The sequence below is a fragment of the Mustela erminea genome, chromosome 12 (assembly GCF_009829155.1).
Source record: "Mustela erminea isolate mMusErm1 chromosome 12, mMusErm1.Pri, whole genome shotgun sequence".
NCBI lineage: Eukaryota > Metazoa > Chordata > Mammalia > Carnivora > Mustelidae > Mustela > Mustela erminea.
The window spans coordinates 12,438,633-12,453,183 of NC_045625.1; the positions used below are offsets into that span (position 1 = coordinate 12,438,633).

Here is a 14,551-nt window from a genome sequence, read left to right on the forward strand (position 1 = left end):
TGTAGCTCGCGGTTGGGCAGAGCAGTGCGCCTGCGTGGCCGGCTGCGCAGGCGCAGGCGTGAGGTGGCCCTTGGCGGTCGAAAGGGGAATTCAAGGAGACGGGGGCGACGCGGCTGCGGACGCCTCCTCGGGTTTGGGGCTGCCGCCATCATGCCGGGGATAGTGGAGCTGCCTACTCTGGAGGATCTGAAAGTGCAGGAGGTGAGGCTCGTTCGGAAGCCAGGCGAGCGGGGCATAGGGCTGCAGCTTTTCGGGCCTGGGCCCAAGCCTGCTTCGTCTCACTAGATGGGCCCCGGCTTCCCCCATGCAGTGCCCCCCCAACACAAACACAGGTCGCTTCCCGGACGCCTCCTCCTCACCTCCGGGAATCGCCTCACCCCAAGCCCATCATGCAGTGGCTCTGTAGCGCTTTCCTTTCCAAACCCACCCTGACCCCCAACGATCTGCTTGTCATTGACGTGAATAATAGTGGTACTTTTTCTTAAGCACCAGCCAGGGCCACTTTACTTACTTTAATGGCACGGAATACTTAACCCTTTCCGCGAAGGGAGTATGCAACCCCGGGTGCTCGCAGCCGAGCGAGAGAGAGACAGTCGCTTCCAGGTGGCCTCATCCTTACCGTGTTGGAGTGGAACTAGGAAGAGGAAGCAGCAAGAGGAGATGGTACTGGAGAGTGGAGTTGCTCACAGCCCTGGGAGTGTGTTTGGGAATAGGACACTTAAGGCACTCGTTTATTTAGGAGGATATCATTGAATAATTGCCGTATACATACACACCAGAATAAGAGGTATGGTCCCTGCCCTCACAGAGCTTGTAATCTAACGGGGAGACAGACATAAAGAGGCAGTTACAGTACAGTGGCATTTGTGCTATGAAGTGAAGACAAGACAGTATATACAGATTATTGCAAATACAGTCACGCCTTGTCTAGATGTCAGGCAGGATGCCCCTTAATTACTTTACATCCATGAATACATCACATTCTGCCAGCAGCCTATGATCTAGGGTATTCTTGGTTTCTTCGTGTGAGAGGTGAGAAAACAGGCCTTGGGAGTAGAAGTCATTCGCCCAAGGTCATGTGGTTTAGTACCTGGTGGAGCTGGACTGTGAATCCAGGTCTGAGTTTAACACCCATGCTTTTAAACTCTTGTATTACGGGCAAAAGCTGAAGGGAGTGAGAAGGCTTAGCAGGATGTTTTGTGTCTGGGAGACAGGTGCTCTTTGATGTGATTCTAGGGTTGTGGGAAGCTCAGTTGTTGCTAAGCCTGGAGATAGGTACCTCAGACTGGTAGGAGTGGGAAGCAGCTTCTCCAAGGCCAGACTTATTTTATAAGTGAGGGTGGTGGGGAGAGGTGGAAGGTTTTAAGGCAGAAGAGTGTCATGGCAGGCCCGGATAGTAGAAAGACTAGGCTGCATAAAAGGAGAAGGAGGGCAACACTAAAAATGATGTGCCAGAAGTTATAGCCCAGAAGTTAAGGGTTTTACTTTCATGACTTCACTTCATCTTAGGTGCCTGTGAGAATGGCAACTGTTGTTTTTCACAGATGAAGGGCTTTTTGCTATGTTCAGGGACTTTTAAGTAAAGTGACATTTATTAAGTGGTGGCCTGCAGTGTTCAGTCTTTGGTTTCTTGTCCCACAGTGAAGCTGGGTTAGCCTGAGACTGCTGGATTTTTCATGGGAGCTTTAATTTGATTCAGCAAACACCCGAGGTTCTACTTCTGCAAATATTCTGTATCTGGAATAAATTTGCCGTTAGTGTTTATACAGTTGAATTGAAATACAGATAATTACATAAATCACTAAAATAGAAGACAAAGTGATTAAGTGCTATGGAAGAGGAGCAGACGTAGTTTAGGAGAAGAGAGCAGGATTTAAAGTTGGATCTAAATTCCAGGCCTGACTGCTCAGTTACCTTGATTAGTCACTTGGAGTATTTGCAGACATAGTTATTTTATTTGTAAGATGAAATGATTCCAGCTAGCTCTGTACTTCTCTGAGGCTGTAAAGGGAAGAGAGAAAGCCCTTCTCGGGCATAATGTGAGACTTGGCTAAAGGTATTTGAAGAATAGCATTTATAGGCCGAGATGGAGAAATGGGCTTTAAGCGAGGGTTAGATCTGAGCGAAGGTAAGGAGATGGGAAAATGCAGGGGTCCACTGGTGAGTTCTAGGGACCATGAGTTCAGTGTTCTGAGACAGCAGCAGGTCCCTTTGTGGAAGCATCTTGGGTGAGAAGGCTGGATCCAGAGGCTTTAAATACCCTGTGAAAAGTTTAGGCTTTGTTCAGCTGTTAAGCCTGAGTCCTTCCAGGGCTTTGTTGCTAATTTGTTTTAATGGAGTATGATAAGAATTGTCTTTTAGGAAGATCCCTCTGGCAGCTCTGTGAAGAATGGATTGAAGAGAGGAAAAGAAAAGCAAGATTAGTTTAGTGGCTATTGAAATAATGAGGAGGCTATGAATGACCTCAGCATAATTGGGGACTGCTCACAGAATGAAAGAACAGATTTATCTGGAAGTGATCAGACACAGCAGTGACTTAGGTATCATAGGCAGGAAAGGTTGAAGAGTCTGTCAGATTGGTGACCTGACAGTGGGGCTGAGGAAGCCAGAGGGAGCAGATTTGATAGACAAATTAAACACGTTTTGGACCTTGTTTTCTTTGGAGTTATAACACATCCCTGTGGAAGAAGCATTCAGAAGCTTAGGCTGGAAACTCCTTGTACACATTGACAGTTTTGAGCAGAAATAATAGCTAATATTTATGATATGCTAGGCACTGTTCTTAATATTTTTATATGTGTTAACTCCTTGAAATCCTCAATAGTCCTATCAAATAAGGACAATTATTCCCCATTTTCCACAAATTAAGTAAAATGGAAGGCACAGCATGATAAAGACTGTAGAAAGAGGTGCAGACATGGTTTAAGGAAGAGAGCCGGACTGGAAGATTGGTTGTAGATTGTAAGACTTTTTCTGCCTCCCTTTCCACACCTGCAGACTGTATAGACCTGCTGTATGGGGGGGCTGTCATGAGGGTAAATGAGGAAGATGCTGGAACTCTGTGTTCTTTGAGACAAAGGGAGCTGAATGAATTTGAGAGGGTATTCACAGTAAGCAGCTGTGAAAAGATGTTTCTGTTGGAACTCATCAGACTTCGTGAAGAAGCAGGTGAGGGGAGATGGTGGCATCCAAAGTCCTTTGCCCTCTCAGTGAAGGTAATGTAAGACAGAAAGGACTGACTGAAGGTCACGGTCTGTGAATTCCAGTTCTGCAGTTGCCACTGACCTGCTGTGTCATCTTGAGCACATCTCTTTCCCCAGGAAAGAGATTCGGTGAGTGGTTATTGTGTTTTATTTTCCTGTGACAGAGCGTATTTTATACGCTCAACAACATGGGTGTGCCTGGATTTTGGAAAAGACCTCTACATTGGTAGGAAAGTCAGGCAAAGAATGCAGTAACTTTTTTGGGCACGATAGCTGTGAAGGCATTTGAAAAGTCTTTAAGGCATTTGTCAAGGAAGTAAATATAACTGACTTAATTTTCAAAATATATTAAGTTTTTAAAAATTTGAATCTTGATTTTTGTTTTTTTAATTTTATTTATTTATTTGACACAGAGAGAGACCACAAGTAGGCAGAGAGGTAGGCGGGGGGTGGGGGGGAGCAGTCTCCCTGATGAGCAGAGATCCCGATGTGGGGCTCGATCCCAGGGCCCTGAGATCATGACCTGAGCCACCCAGGTGCCCTGATTTTTCTTTTTTTTTTTTTAAGAGAGGGAGCATGAGTGCATGTATGCACAGAGGAGGGGCAGATGGAGAGGAAGAGAGAATGCCAAGCAGGCTCCACGTCTGGTGCAGAGCCTGACATGGGGTTCGATCCCACAATCCTGAGATCATGACCTGAGCCAAGATCAAGAGTTGGGTGCCTAATCGACTAGGCCACCTATATGCCCCTGTCTTGATTTTTATTCTCTCAGCTCTTTACAGGTAATACAGCAAACAAGAGTATTCCCCTCAATAACCTAAATAAGCTCTTACTATAAAAAACTGTAATATAAAATCTTAGAGATTTTTAAACGAATTTATTAGAGTTGTCATGCAGACTTTACTTTTATCATAAGTTTGTCTTTGCTTTGATAATTATAGCAAGTGTAATATTAGTAGGCATTGTCCTTTGTTCTCCTCTTCCTATAGTGTGTAGATGAATTACTCTTCATCTTTCCTTGCCATTTATTGTATTAATAACTTAACCTAAGCTATGTGAAATTCATAAAAAATAAAATTATAGGGGCACCTGGGTGTTACATTCAGTTAAGCATCTGATTCAGTTTCAGCTCAGGTCATGATCTCAGGGTTGTGAGATAGAGCCCTGTGGGGCTCCGCACTCAGTAGGGAGTCTGCTTGAGACGCTCCCTGCCTCTCCCCTCCATGTGCACTCTCTCTCTCTCTCTCAAACAAATCTTTAAAGCATAAATCAAATTTATAAAATTTTTAGCATAAAAATAATTATAACATTATTCTTACATAAGAATCCTTAGTAAATATTTACAAATCAAATCCAGTAATATCTTACAGTGTAATACACTATGGCAGACTAGATTTTATTCTATCTATAATGGGAGAGTTTTAGAAAATCTGTTAGTGCTCTATACTTACAGATTAATGGAAAAAAAAAAAACCCTGAAATTTTCAGTCTTTCCAGAAAGGACAGTAAAACAAAGCTAGTTCAGATTAGAAGGAAACTTCCTTTCTGAGGACTATCCGAAGAACTGTATCCCAGACAACAGTGACAGATGTTGAACCAAACTGTGCTTTAAAGTCTAGAAAAAGGCAAGAGTGCCTATTGCCATCACTGTTCATCTGTTTAGTCAAAGCAATAAGATAGGGAAAAAGGAGGAAAAAAAAGATTCAAATATCAGAGAGAAAGGGTGGTAGTTTTTACTTATAAATGGAAGTTTTTCCTCTTAATTGTCATTTGTTTTGTATCAGAGCTGAGTTCAGAAAGATCTGGCTAGAGAGGAGATAACAGTGTACAAACAAGCAGTAACGAATTTGAAAATCTAATAGAAAAAAATATCCTATTAAGTGTATGAAAAATGTTAAAATACTCTGAAATTAAACAAGAAATGTGCAAGGTTCCTATATGACTGAAGCTCTGATTTTAACCAAAGAGCATAAGAATGACCTGAAGAAGAGAAGGGACATACTTAATTTTGGTGAGAAGGCATAATTCATGTAGTCTTGTCTCTTCTGTGAGTGTTGGATCCCCGTCCCTGGCACGCAATGAGCACTCACCAGCTACTTGTGCTGGGCACTATTTTGGGTGCTTGGTGAGCCACGGTAAACATGACATTTAATTATAGTTCCATTTAGGGAGAATTGACATCTTTAGTCTCAACTCTCTGTTGAAAAAAATCCCTACCCTCTTGGAGCTTATATTCTAGTGGGCACACACAGGGTGACCACTGATGATAGCTTTTATGAGGTCAGTAGAAAAAGATCCTCTGAGGAGATCAAATTTGAACAGAGACCCGATACTGAAAACATGCTTGTTCGCTCTGATATAATACATGACTAAACTTTGTGCAGCTCCAGTGTAAATTATCAGACAACGGGGTTCTTCGGAAAGAATAACGGAAGCGACTTTGAAGGGAGGAACGCTGAGGAGGGTGGTCCTCCCACACAGCAAACGTTCCAAGTTCTAGTAATGAAGATGTTGTGCTGGGGCCCAGGAAAAGGCGGTGCACAAAGTTGGCCAGCAGACCCTTGCTGCGGGTGCAGTGAGAGGGACCCTGGTCTGTGTGCAGTCCCCTGTGAGTGAGCTATAACTACGCTTTCTCAGGAAAGTGTCCTGGGATGCAAGTGAGAGACTGACATAGTTACGGGTTGGCTACCTTGGATATAGTCTGTAATTGTAAAAAATTCAAAAATTTTAGTACTTTATTATTAGTAATAGCTTTCCGGACTAGGTGCCCTCTTACTGAGGCTTTCCAGACTCGTCCTCTGTGATTCTTTAGTCTTCTGGGAAATTTATCTGTTCTATCACTTTTATTCCTGAAAAGGAGACTCATCAAGGCTCCCCAGAGGTAGGGCCCTCCATCATCCTTCAGAGCTCCGCTTTCAGAGAGCTAAGGGTTCTGTTAGGGCTGCCGTTTGCTTATGTCGTAAATGGGGAGAGTAATGTCCACCTAATGAGATGACTATGAAGGTATATAGAACATCATGCATGTGAAAGAGCCTTGCGATTTCTAAAGCAGCGGAGATCACAAGAGATTATAATGGGAGCCCCTGTCTTTAATTTTCGTGGTGGAGGTAGACCAGTGCTACCTGTATTTCCTCTGTTTTTTTTTTTTTTTTTTTAAATATTTATTTATTTGAGAGGCAGAGAGAGAGCATGAGAGAAGAGGAAGTCAGTGAGAGAAGCAGACTTCTGCTGAGCAGCAAGCCCGATGTGGGACTCGATCCCGGGACTCCAGGATCATGACCTGAACCGAAGGCAGTCACTTAACCAACTGAGCCACCCAGGTGCCCCTATTTCCTCTGTTTTGAGCGGCAGGAGGTGAAGATGAGGAAGTGATACCTGGTCACAGATCTGTGGTCTGTCTCCCGCTGTCCTTTCTCCAGGTGAAAGTCAGTTCTTCGGTGCTCAAAGCTGCCGCCCATCACTATGGAGTTCAGTGTGATAAGCCCAACAAGGAGTTCATGCTCTGCCGCTGGGAAGAAAAAGACCCCCGGCGGTGTTTAGAGGAAGGCAAGCTCGTCAACAAGTGTGCTCTGGACTTCTTCAGGTAACAGTCTTTCACATCAGTGCTGCGGGGCTGAAACATGTAGGTGTCTGTATCCCAGTGAACATTAAGTGAAGGAAGAGTTTTGGTAGGAAATGCAAGACCTTGAAATCCGATAGACCCAAAAAGCCTACAGTAAGTGATGCAGTTATTTTTGTTATTTGTTTTTATTATTTGGTGTGTTCTTTAATATTTGTGAATGTTAATTTCCTAATTATAGAATACTATGTTATCTTATATAGGATTGTTAGGAAAAATTTGTAGAAGTACGTAATACCAACTCAGCTCACTGCTTGCTAACAGGAATTCACTAGATTGCTGTTACTACAGAACACTCAGTTACTGTGGAGTGAAAAGTGGGTACAGAGTCAAGGTTTTAAGTAGGCCATTATGCTTGATACTGTAAGTAAAAAAAATCCAGATTGTAATTGTAGAGAAATGTTTTGACAGACTGTCTTAAAAGGGACCGAAACTCTACTTGAAAGGAATTGGCTTGTGTAGCTGTAAAGCCCAGGAATAGGACTGGGATTGGGCAGGGCTGGAATCAAAGGGCTTGCATAATTTCATAACTACTTCGTATCTTTTTGCCTCGTTTCTCCTCCCCAGTCTCTTAGTTCTGTTTTTCTCTGTCAGGTTCATTTTCAGAGAGACTCTTTGCTTGCTGTAGCAGAAGTGGCCACCAGCCACTCCACACTGCTGTGCTGCTTGCCTAGTACATGTAGACCAGCCGTGCAGTTGTCCAGTTGAGCAGGGCTCCCGGGACTGAGTCTCATTGGCCTGACTGCTTGATTTCATATGCATATCTTTGAATCAGGTGTGTGTCAGGAGATAAAATGCTGTGCTTGGTCAGGCCTAAAGTGGGGAGTAGACTTAGATTCAGCTAAACCACTCTGCTAAGAGATAGGGAGGGATTGTTCCCTAAAGGGAAATTAGAAGGATGTTACAGAAGAATGGGGACTGACTGCTGGCTAGGCAAAACCCACAGATGTCCACTATAATGACGGGAGAGGGAAAAATCAAATTTCCTTCACATAATAGCTACTTTCTTTCTTTCTTGGTTCTGCTGTCTTTGTCCATATGCAAAGATATTTTTGTGGTTAGAGTCATAGTAGTGTATGACTTAAAATTCATTTTTCCCTGAAACTGTTGGGAGCATTCTTTGCCATTGCTGGATTGTCTTTATGACCATCCTTTTTAATGGCTATATAATATTCCACCGGCAGGTAAACCAAACCTAATTTGCCTGACCAATTCCTGTTATTAAACATCATTTTTCCCCCGGGTTTTGATTGTTTTAGATAAATCTTCAGTGATTACTTATGTGTAGCTCTTTTTCTCTTTTTAATTAATTCTGTGGCATAAATTTCTCAGTAGTGAGATTATGCTATAAAAAGGCTTTGAATATTATTTATGGCTCTTGGACTATAGTTGTCATTTTCTTAAAAGTTGGGTCACTTTATGCTGCCTTCAGCACTGTATCTTTTTCTACCTTACTGGCATTGTGTATTATTTAAGTATTTGATAGGTGCAAAATGATATTTATTCTTGCTTGAATCTGCATTGGTTTGATTGCTAACTAGTTTACGTGTTTACTTTTTAAAGTTTTCTAAGAGAACTTTGGAAAACAATTTCTGCTTTGGCCTAGAAGTAGTACTTTTAAGTGGACAGGGTTTGGATTTCACAAGCTCCCGAGGTGCCCACCTGCCTCCATGAGATGTTGCTGCCTCCATGCTGAAGTCGCTCTTTGTAGGCATTAGGAGGTAATAGTTGGGTGTGGGTACCAGGGTAGCAGGGTCCAGAAGAGACTGAGTACTCCAGTAATGCTAGCAGCTCTTCCGCTGTCCCGTGCTGGAGGAATTAAAAAACTGGCATTGGAAATAGTAGCCTGCTACCAGCCTGATTCTCAATGGAGGGGGGTGCGGTTTTGTGTACTGTGGGCATCCTGTTCAGTGAGGCTAGGGGCCGTTCAGAAGAGCTCCATATGGCTTTGCTGGTCTTCCTTCTTTCCTGTGCACACCCCGCCACCCCCAGGTTACACTAGAATTCCTGGAAAGGTATGTAAGAAGCTGGGTACATTGGTTGCTTCCTAGGAGGGAAACCCAGCAAGAATGGAAAGCAGCTTTTTCACTGTGTATTTCCTCCATCCCATCTCTGAGGTTCTTCCTGAGCTGTGTGAAGTAAGATTCCCGTGTTGAGTGTAGCTAGATGCTTAGAGTACGGCAAGCTGGCACTTTCTAGTCATGATTCCATTAGGGGAAGGAGAGTGCTGTGCATTTCTTCCAGTGCCTCATGTAAGGCTTTTACTTAAGATAATGGTATTTTATTCTTCTTTGAATTGGCATTTATTGGATTACCAGCAAGGCTGAATGGTAAGAGAAGGGAGTTTTGCAAAATAATTGAAGCTTCTCTCTTATACACAAAAGTTAGCTTTTCTTCAACCATTTTTGGTGGTCACTAAATGAATTACATGCTGCCTTGCTTCTTAACAGAGACCACCAAATGTAATTTAACTTTTTAAATGACAGATTAATCAGTTTCTGTTCAGTGCATTACTAGAGCGAGGGCTCTGAACTGTGAGGAGCGTAAGGTGGTTTGCCTCTGCACTGATGACCTCAGGATCTTCCGCTTGTTGGTTTGTGTATTTGTCTTTTACAATTCTCTCTCTTCCTTTGCCATTGTCTGTCACCGCTGCCTTCTGTCAGCGTGCCTGTCTCAGATTATGCTGCCTCTTCCAAGTTTGCTAAACTGATCATCTTTAGAATTGGATCTAAAGGAAAGAACACGTAGACCCTAAGTGAGGAGTGTTCTGTGTAAAATATATGTGCCTCAGACCACAGTCTTCACATTTCAACTCATTTAGTTTCGCTGCATAAATAAATGAGGTCTTCTTCCTCAGAAATCTTTTTCTATTTACTGGTTCTCAATCTGAGGATCTCCAGATTGTCTGTAAGTGAGGTAAGAGCATCTGCTCTCCTACCTTTCAGAAAGCAAGGCTGTGCTTTTGAGGTGCTTTTTCCCTACTTTTCTGTTTTTCATTATTTTGCAAGGAGCTGTCCCTAACCTAGCCCTCTTTTCCAGGCAGATAAAGCTTCACTGTGCGGAGCCTTTTACAGACTATTGGACCTGCATTGACTACTCCGGCCTGCAGCTATTTCGTCGCTGCCGCAAACAGCAGGCCAAGTTTGACGAGTGTGTGCTGGACAAGCTGGGATGGGTGCGGCCTGACCTGGGAGAGCTGTCCAAGGTGAAAAGTCTCCTCCTGCCGGATTCCACAGGCCAGATATATCAGTACCTGAGATTTTTAAGTGTATCCCTGTAGTTTAAAAAGCATGTTTTCCTACTCTGAGGTGTATTTCCTATCTCAGTCATGACACCACCATCTCATGAAACATCAGAAACCTCGGTGTCTTTTTTCTTCATGTCCCCTTCTCCCTTTATAAAAAATCATCAGTTCCTATAGGTAAGCATTTCCTGGATGATTTTTTGAGTCCTCTCACTGTCCCCACATCTGGAACAGGAGTTCTTAACTTAGGCTGTGCGAATATCGGGGAGGGGAGGGTGGTCCTGTTCAGATTTTAGAAGACCTTGTATCTCCTGAAATTGAAGAATTTAGGCTATCATTACATCTTCACATGATCTGTATAGAAAATAAATATCACTTTTCTTTTTAAAACTTTTTGGGGGCTTGCCCTTGCTTGCAGTATTCTAGCTTACAAGAGCCTGTGTGATCTGACTTACCCTGCTGCTGCTGTTTTGTTTTTTTGTTTTGTTTTGTTTTGTTTTGTTTTTGAGAGAGGGGGTGGGGTGTGGAGCAGAGGGAGAAGAGAATCTCACGATTCTCACACAGGGTTTGATCTCATGATGCTGAGATCATGACCTGAGCCGAAATCAAGAGTCAGACATTTAACCAACTGCACCACCCAGGTGCCCCTGACCTACTCCTGCTTCTTGAGCCTCATCGTCCTCTATTACCTCTGTGACAGATAGGTGGCAGGACGGCAGGGAAAACTCAGGTTTGAATGGAGGAAGATAGTACTACTGAGTCACTGTGGGATCCTGAGCAAATTGCTGTTTCCTGTCCTACCACATCTCCGAAATAGGACCAGTACTCATCCCTAGTTTTCTGTGAGGATTAAGCTCGAGAGCTTTTGTGAACTTCCAGCCTAACGCCTGGTGCATAGGTCCACAGTTCGCCCTTGTCCCCTTCCCTTTATGTACAGTATCTGTGGGTAGTTGGGTCTTAAGCTTGGTGTCATAAGTAGATGAGTGGTTTAGCAACTTTGTTTTGCTTTTGTCCAGATTGATTATCTTCAGATACCTTCTTTTGCTGCCCTGCGCAAATCACTTTAAATTGTGGATAACTCTGGTGGAAGGTGGTGGGACCTATACATTTACCAATGAAAACAACCTTTTCTCATTTCTGTCTCTAATCGAAGGAGAATTAACAAATCATGCTGCTAAGAAAGCATATTGATTCCTGAACATTTGTGTTAATGTTTTTAAAAACCTATAAAATACTGTCTTGTTTTCAAAAGTTTTTTCTTTAAGAGGATTATCAGTTTTAGTCTTACTTAAAATCAGAATCCAGTAATCTTTTTTTAGAAACGTCATGACCAGCTGGATAAAGCCTAACTTTTCAGCTGTATTCACTTCCGCATTCCGCTTCCACCGGCTTGCCTTTCTCCCCTCTGTGCCGCTGGCCAGTTTCTACTCACTCGTCTGCCCTTAGCTTCGAGGTCAGTGTCGTTTGAAGTTTCCAGCCTTCCTAACCAGTTGCTCTCTCTCCCCCATAATTCCACCATCCTGGGAAGGCTAACAGTGACAATAACTTACGGAGCACCTGCAAAGCATCAGGCACCTGACTGTGTAGTATCCTAATAGCACTGTCAGCCAGTAGCCCCATTGAGAGATGGGAAATTGAGCATTGGGTAGGCTGCCCAAGGTTGTATACCTAGCAGTTAGTTTGACCACATGCTTCTGCTCCTTTTCTCTTTCAGTATGATACAGATGAGGAAGTTGTTTTCTTGTTCTTGCCACAATAATCTGTCCTTTTAAGGGGTGTGTTATTATTTTAAATTTAAGAAACATGTTGCTAGATTTATTTCATACATATCTTGCATTCCTGAAAGGAGCTTCACATGCCAGGTGGAGGCGTTTGGAGGAAGTCTGTCAAGCAATAAGGAACCATTAGTGATCTCTGTGGTGGAGAGAAGAGACCACTGTTCTAAAAAAGCAAGCAAACAGCTACTCTGGACCTGTAGACAGAAGGCTTGGGTCCCTGCTCCAACTCTGACATGGAGCGTGCATCTTGATCACGGGCAGGTTAGCCTCCCTGGTCCTCACCTGTGAACTACAGATAATGTTTCACAGTGTGGTTATAGTAATAATTGTGCTATTGTGTTCCTGAAAGCTCCATTCACAGTAAATGGTTTTTGAATTTGTGCAGATGGGAAGACTCCTCAGTCATATCATAGGGAGTGGCTTGAAGATCAGACCACTACAGAACAACATTGTTAATAACTGTGGCCGTGTCTTTCCATTTCTCTGTGTGTTTCCTCATCTTTAAAGTGAGAACAATTGCCGGTGGGTTTCTGATAGAGATTTTGTGACCATCAGGGCTGATGTGGATGTGACCACCTTCCGTCTCTCTCCTGTTGCCATCGTGTAGTGGCCCAGCGAGCTGCCAGGCCTGTTGGCTTGGCTCTCCCAGTTCTGGTCCTGCCCCTCTCTGATCTAGCTTCCGTATCTTCCAGCCTGCACATGTGCTTGAACTGCTTCCCTGCTTCCATGCACCTGTTACCACGGGGGTCAAATTCAAACACTTAGCACATCATCCGGTACCCTTCACTGTCAGGCCCTTGTCAACCAGTGTAGTATGTTATTTAAAATGTTATTTAAAAGCACAAGCTTTGGAGTAGGCAGATCTGGCTTTGAGGACTAGTTTTCCCAGTTAGGCAGGTGGCCACAGGGAACCTCTGTGAGATGATCTCATGGGAGTTTGAGAATGAAATGGAATAAGGTGCTCAGTGTCATTTGCAGTGGGCGCTTGGCGGAGGTGCCTCTTTTCCCACCACTATTCATGCAGCCTTTGCTTTGCCATTCTAAAGATACGCCTCTCTGTGTACACACATACTGGTTACCTGGAATGTTTTCCTCCTGCTAATCTTTCTGCTTTGCTCATGGGCATCCTTTAAGATGACGCTAAAGGTTACCCCCTCTGAAATCCTCTAGCCCCCAGCCTTCAGGATGGGTTACATGGGTTACATGTGCACAGTCCTTGCTCTAAATCCTGAGTGCTAAGTGCCAGCATTTAGTTCCTGTCTCAGTTGTGATAATTTGTTTAGGAAGTCTTAGTTGATTTTCTTGTCTGGCTCCCTCAAGGACAGTGTGTTTCTTGTTCCCTACTGTTTCTGAAACTTCTACCACATGGAACGCCCCAGAGAAGGCTTTCTTAAATGTCCATTCAAAGGTCAAATGAGTCTAAATATGGTTTTCTGGGGCTTGAAAAAAGAGGGTTGGTTGGGACAGCAGGACCAGAGAGGAAATGCTGGGCAGTGCGTTCTTGGTCTCCGACTGTTCCACCTGACCTCAGCCTTGCTTCTGTCCTCTTTGCCCTTCACAGGTCACCAAAGTGAAAACAGATCGACCTTTACCGGAGAATCCCTATCACTCAAGAGCAAGACCAGAGCCCAGCCCTGAGACTGAAGGGGAGCTGAAGCCTGCCAAACATGGCAGCCGTGTTTTTTTCTGGACCATGTAAAGATGGCTCCATGGCCCACACTCAGTCACATGCCCAGACAACCACTGGTGAAATTCCCATGCAGTTTGCATCGACTGATAGAGTGTTCTTTCCGGGATCACAAACCTAACAAAAAAGTTAATTTATGTGACTTGGCAGATATTCTATACCATTTCCTGGCCATTAAAAATTTTAAAGGAAACAGTTGTATTTTATTATGTTTTATATAACCTTTTGGCCTTTAAAGATGACTTCCCTTAGCTTGTTCTTCTTGTGGTCCTGCCTGTTTCTCTCTCTTCGCTTTAAGTAGGCATTCACCAGTGTGGCTGGGGAGCCACATTCGACAAGGCGGAGATGATTGTGTAAGGGAAAGGCCCTCTTACCTGTCTGCGTTCACGCATTTTGAAGTCTTACCTCTCTCCTCATCGAACATCTCAGACAAATAGCTTTTCCTGAAGGTCATACGAGGGAAGTGTCCAGGATAGGAGAAGTGAAGAAATGTTTGAGCCTTGTGACTCAGGCCATGGGAGGGGCCTCCTGGCTGGGTTTTAGGCAGTCTTGCTCAAAGTTTCTTAAAGAACCCAACTTCCACCACTTCCCCTTGATATCCCATCCTCAAGCATTATAACCCAGATGTTTTTCCTGATAGACAAGGGAGGTGGAGGCTGAACTCCCAGCTCCAAAGCCAGGAAGTCGGGAGGTCTGAGTGTCAATTCCAACCTTGGGTGTGTTCCTTAACCTCTTGTGAGAGGTTGAATTTGAGGACAAACCAAAGGCAACATGCTTATCTACCTCCTGGGCAGGTTAAAGCCACAAGTATTTATAAAGCTCTGGTTCAAAGCACTATTATGTCCTTATTTTCCCTTTCATTCAGTTCCTTTTTCACTACCAGGCTATTTCCTCTACATCTGACTGGGTCGCTCTATACCCTTCTGCTGGTGGCCTTCAGTTGTACATGGCCCTGCGTAAGTCCGTGGCAACTCCCTGGGCTTTGATTTCCTTTTGTGGCACTCTGAAAAGCAGAGTTGT

General features: G+C 43.8%; 1 protein-coding gene across 1 annotated transcript; it reads left to right on the forward strand.

The window, feature by feature from the left end:
* The first annotated feature begins 19 nt into the window (after window positions 1-19).
* Window positions 20-13,726, forward strand: NDUFA8 (NADH:ubiquinone oxidoreductase subunit A8). Its single transcript, XM_032308147.1, has 4 exons — window positions 20-201; window positions 6,623-6,786; window positions 9,862-10,027; window positions 13,406-13,726. Exons 1-4 carry the CDS (start codon window positions 151-153, stop codon window positions 13,541-13,543), a joined length of 519 nt encoding a protein of 172 aa, XP_032164038.1. The 5' UTR covers window positions 20-150; the 3' UTR covers window positions 13,544-13,726.
* Window positions 13,727-14,551: the final 825 nt, after the last annotated feature.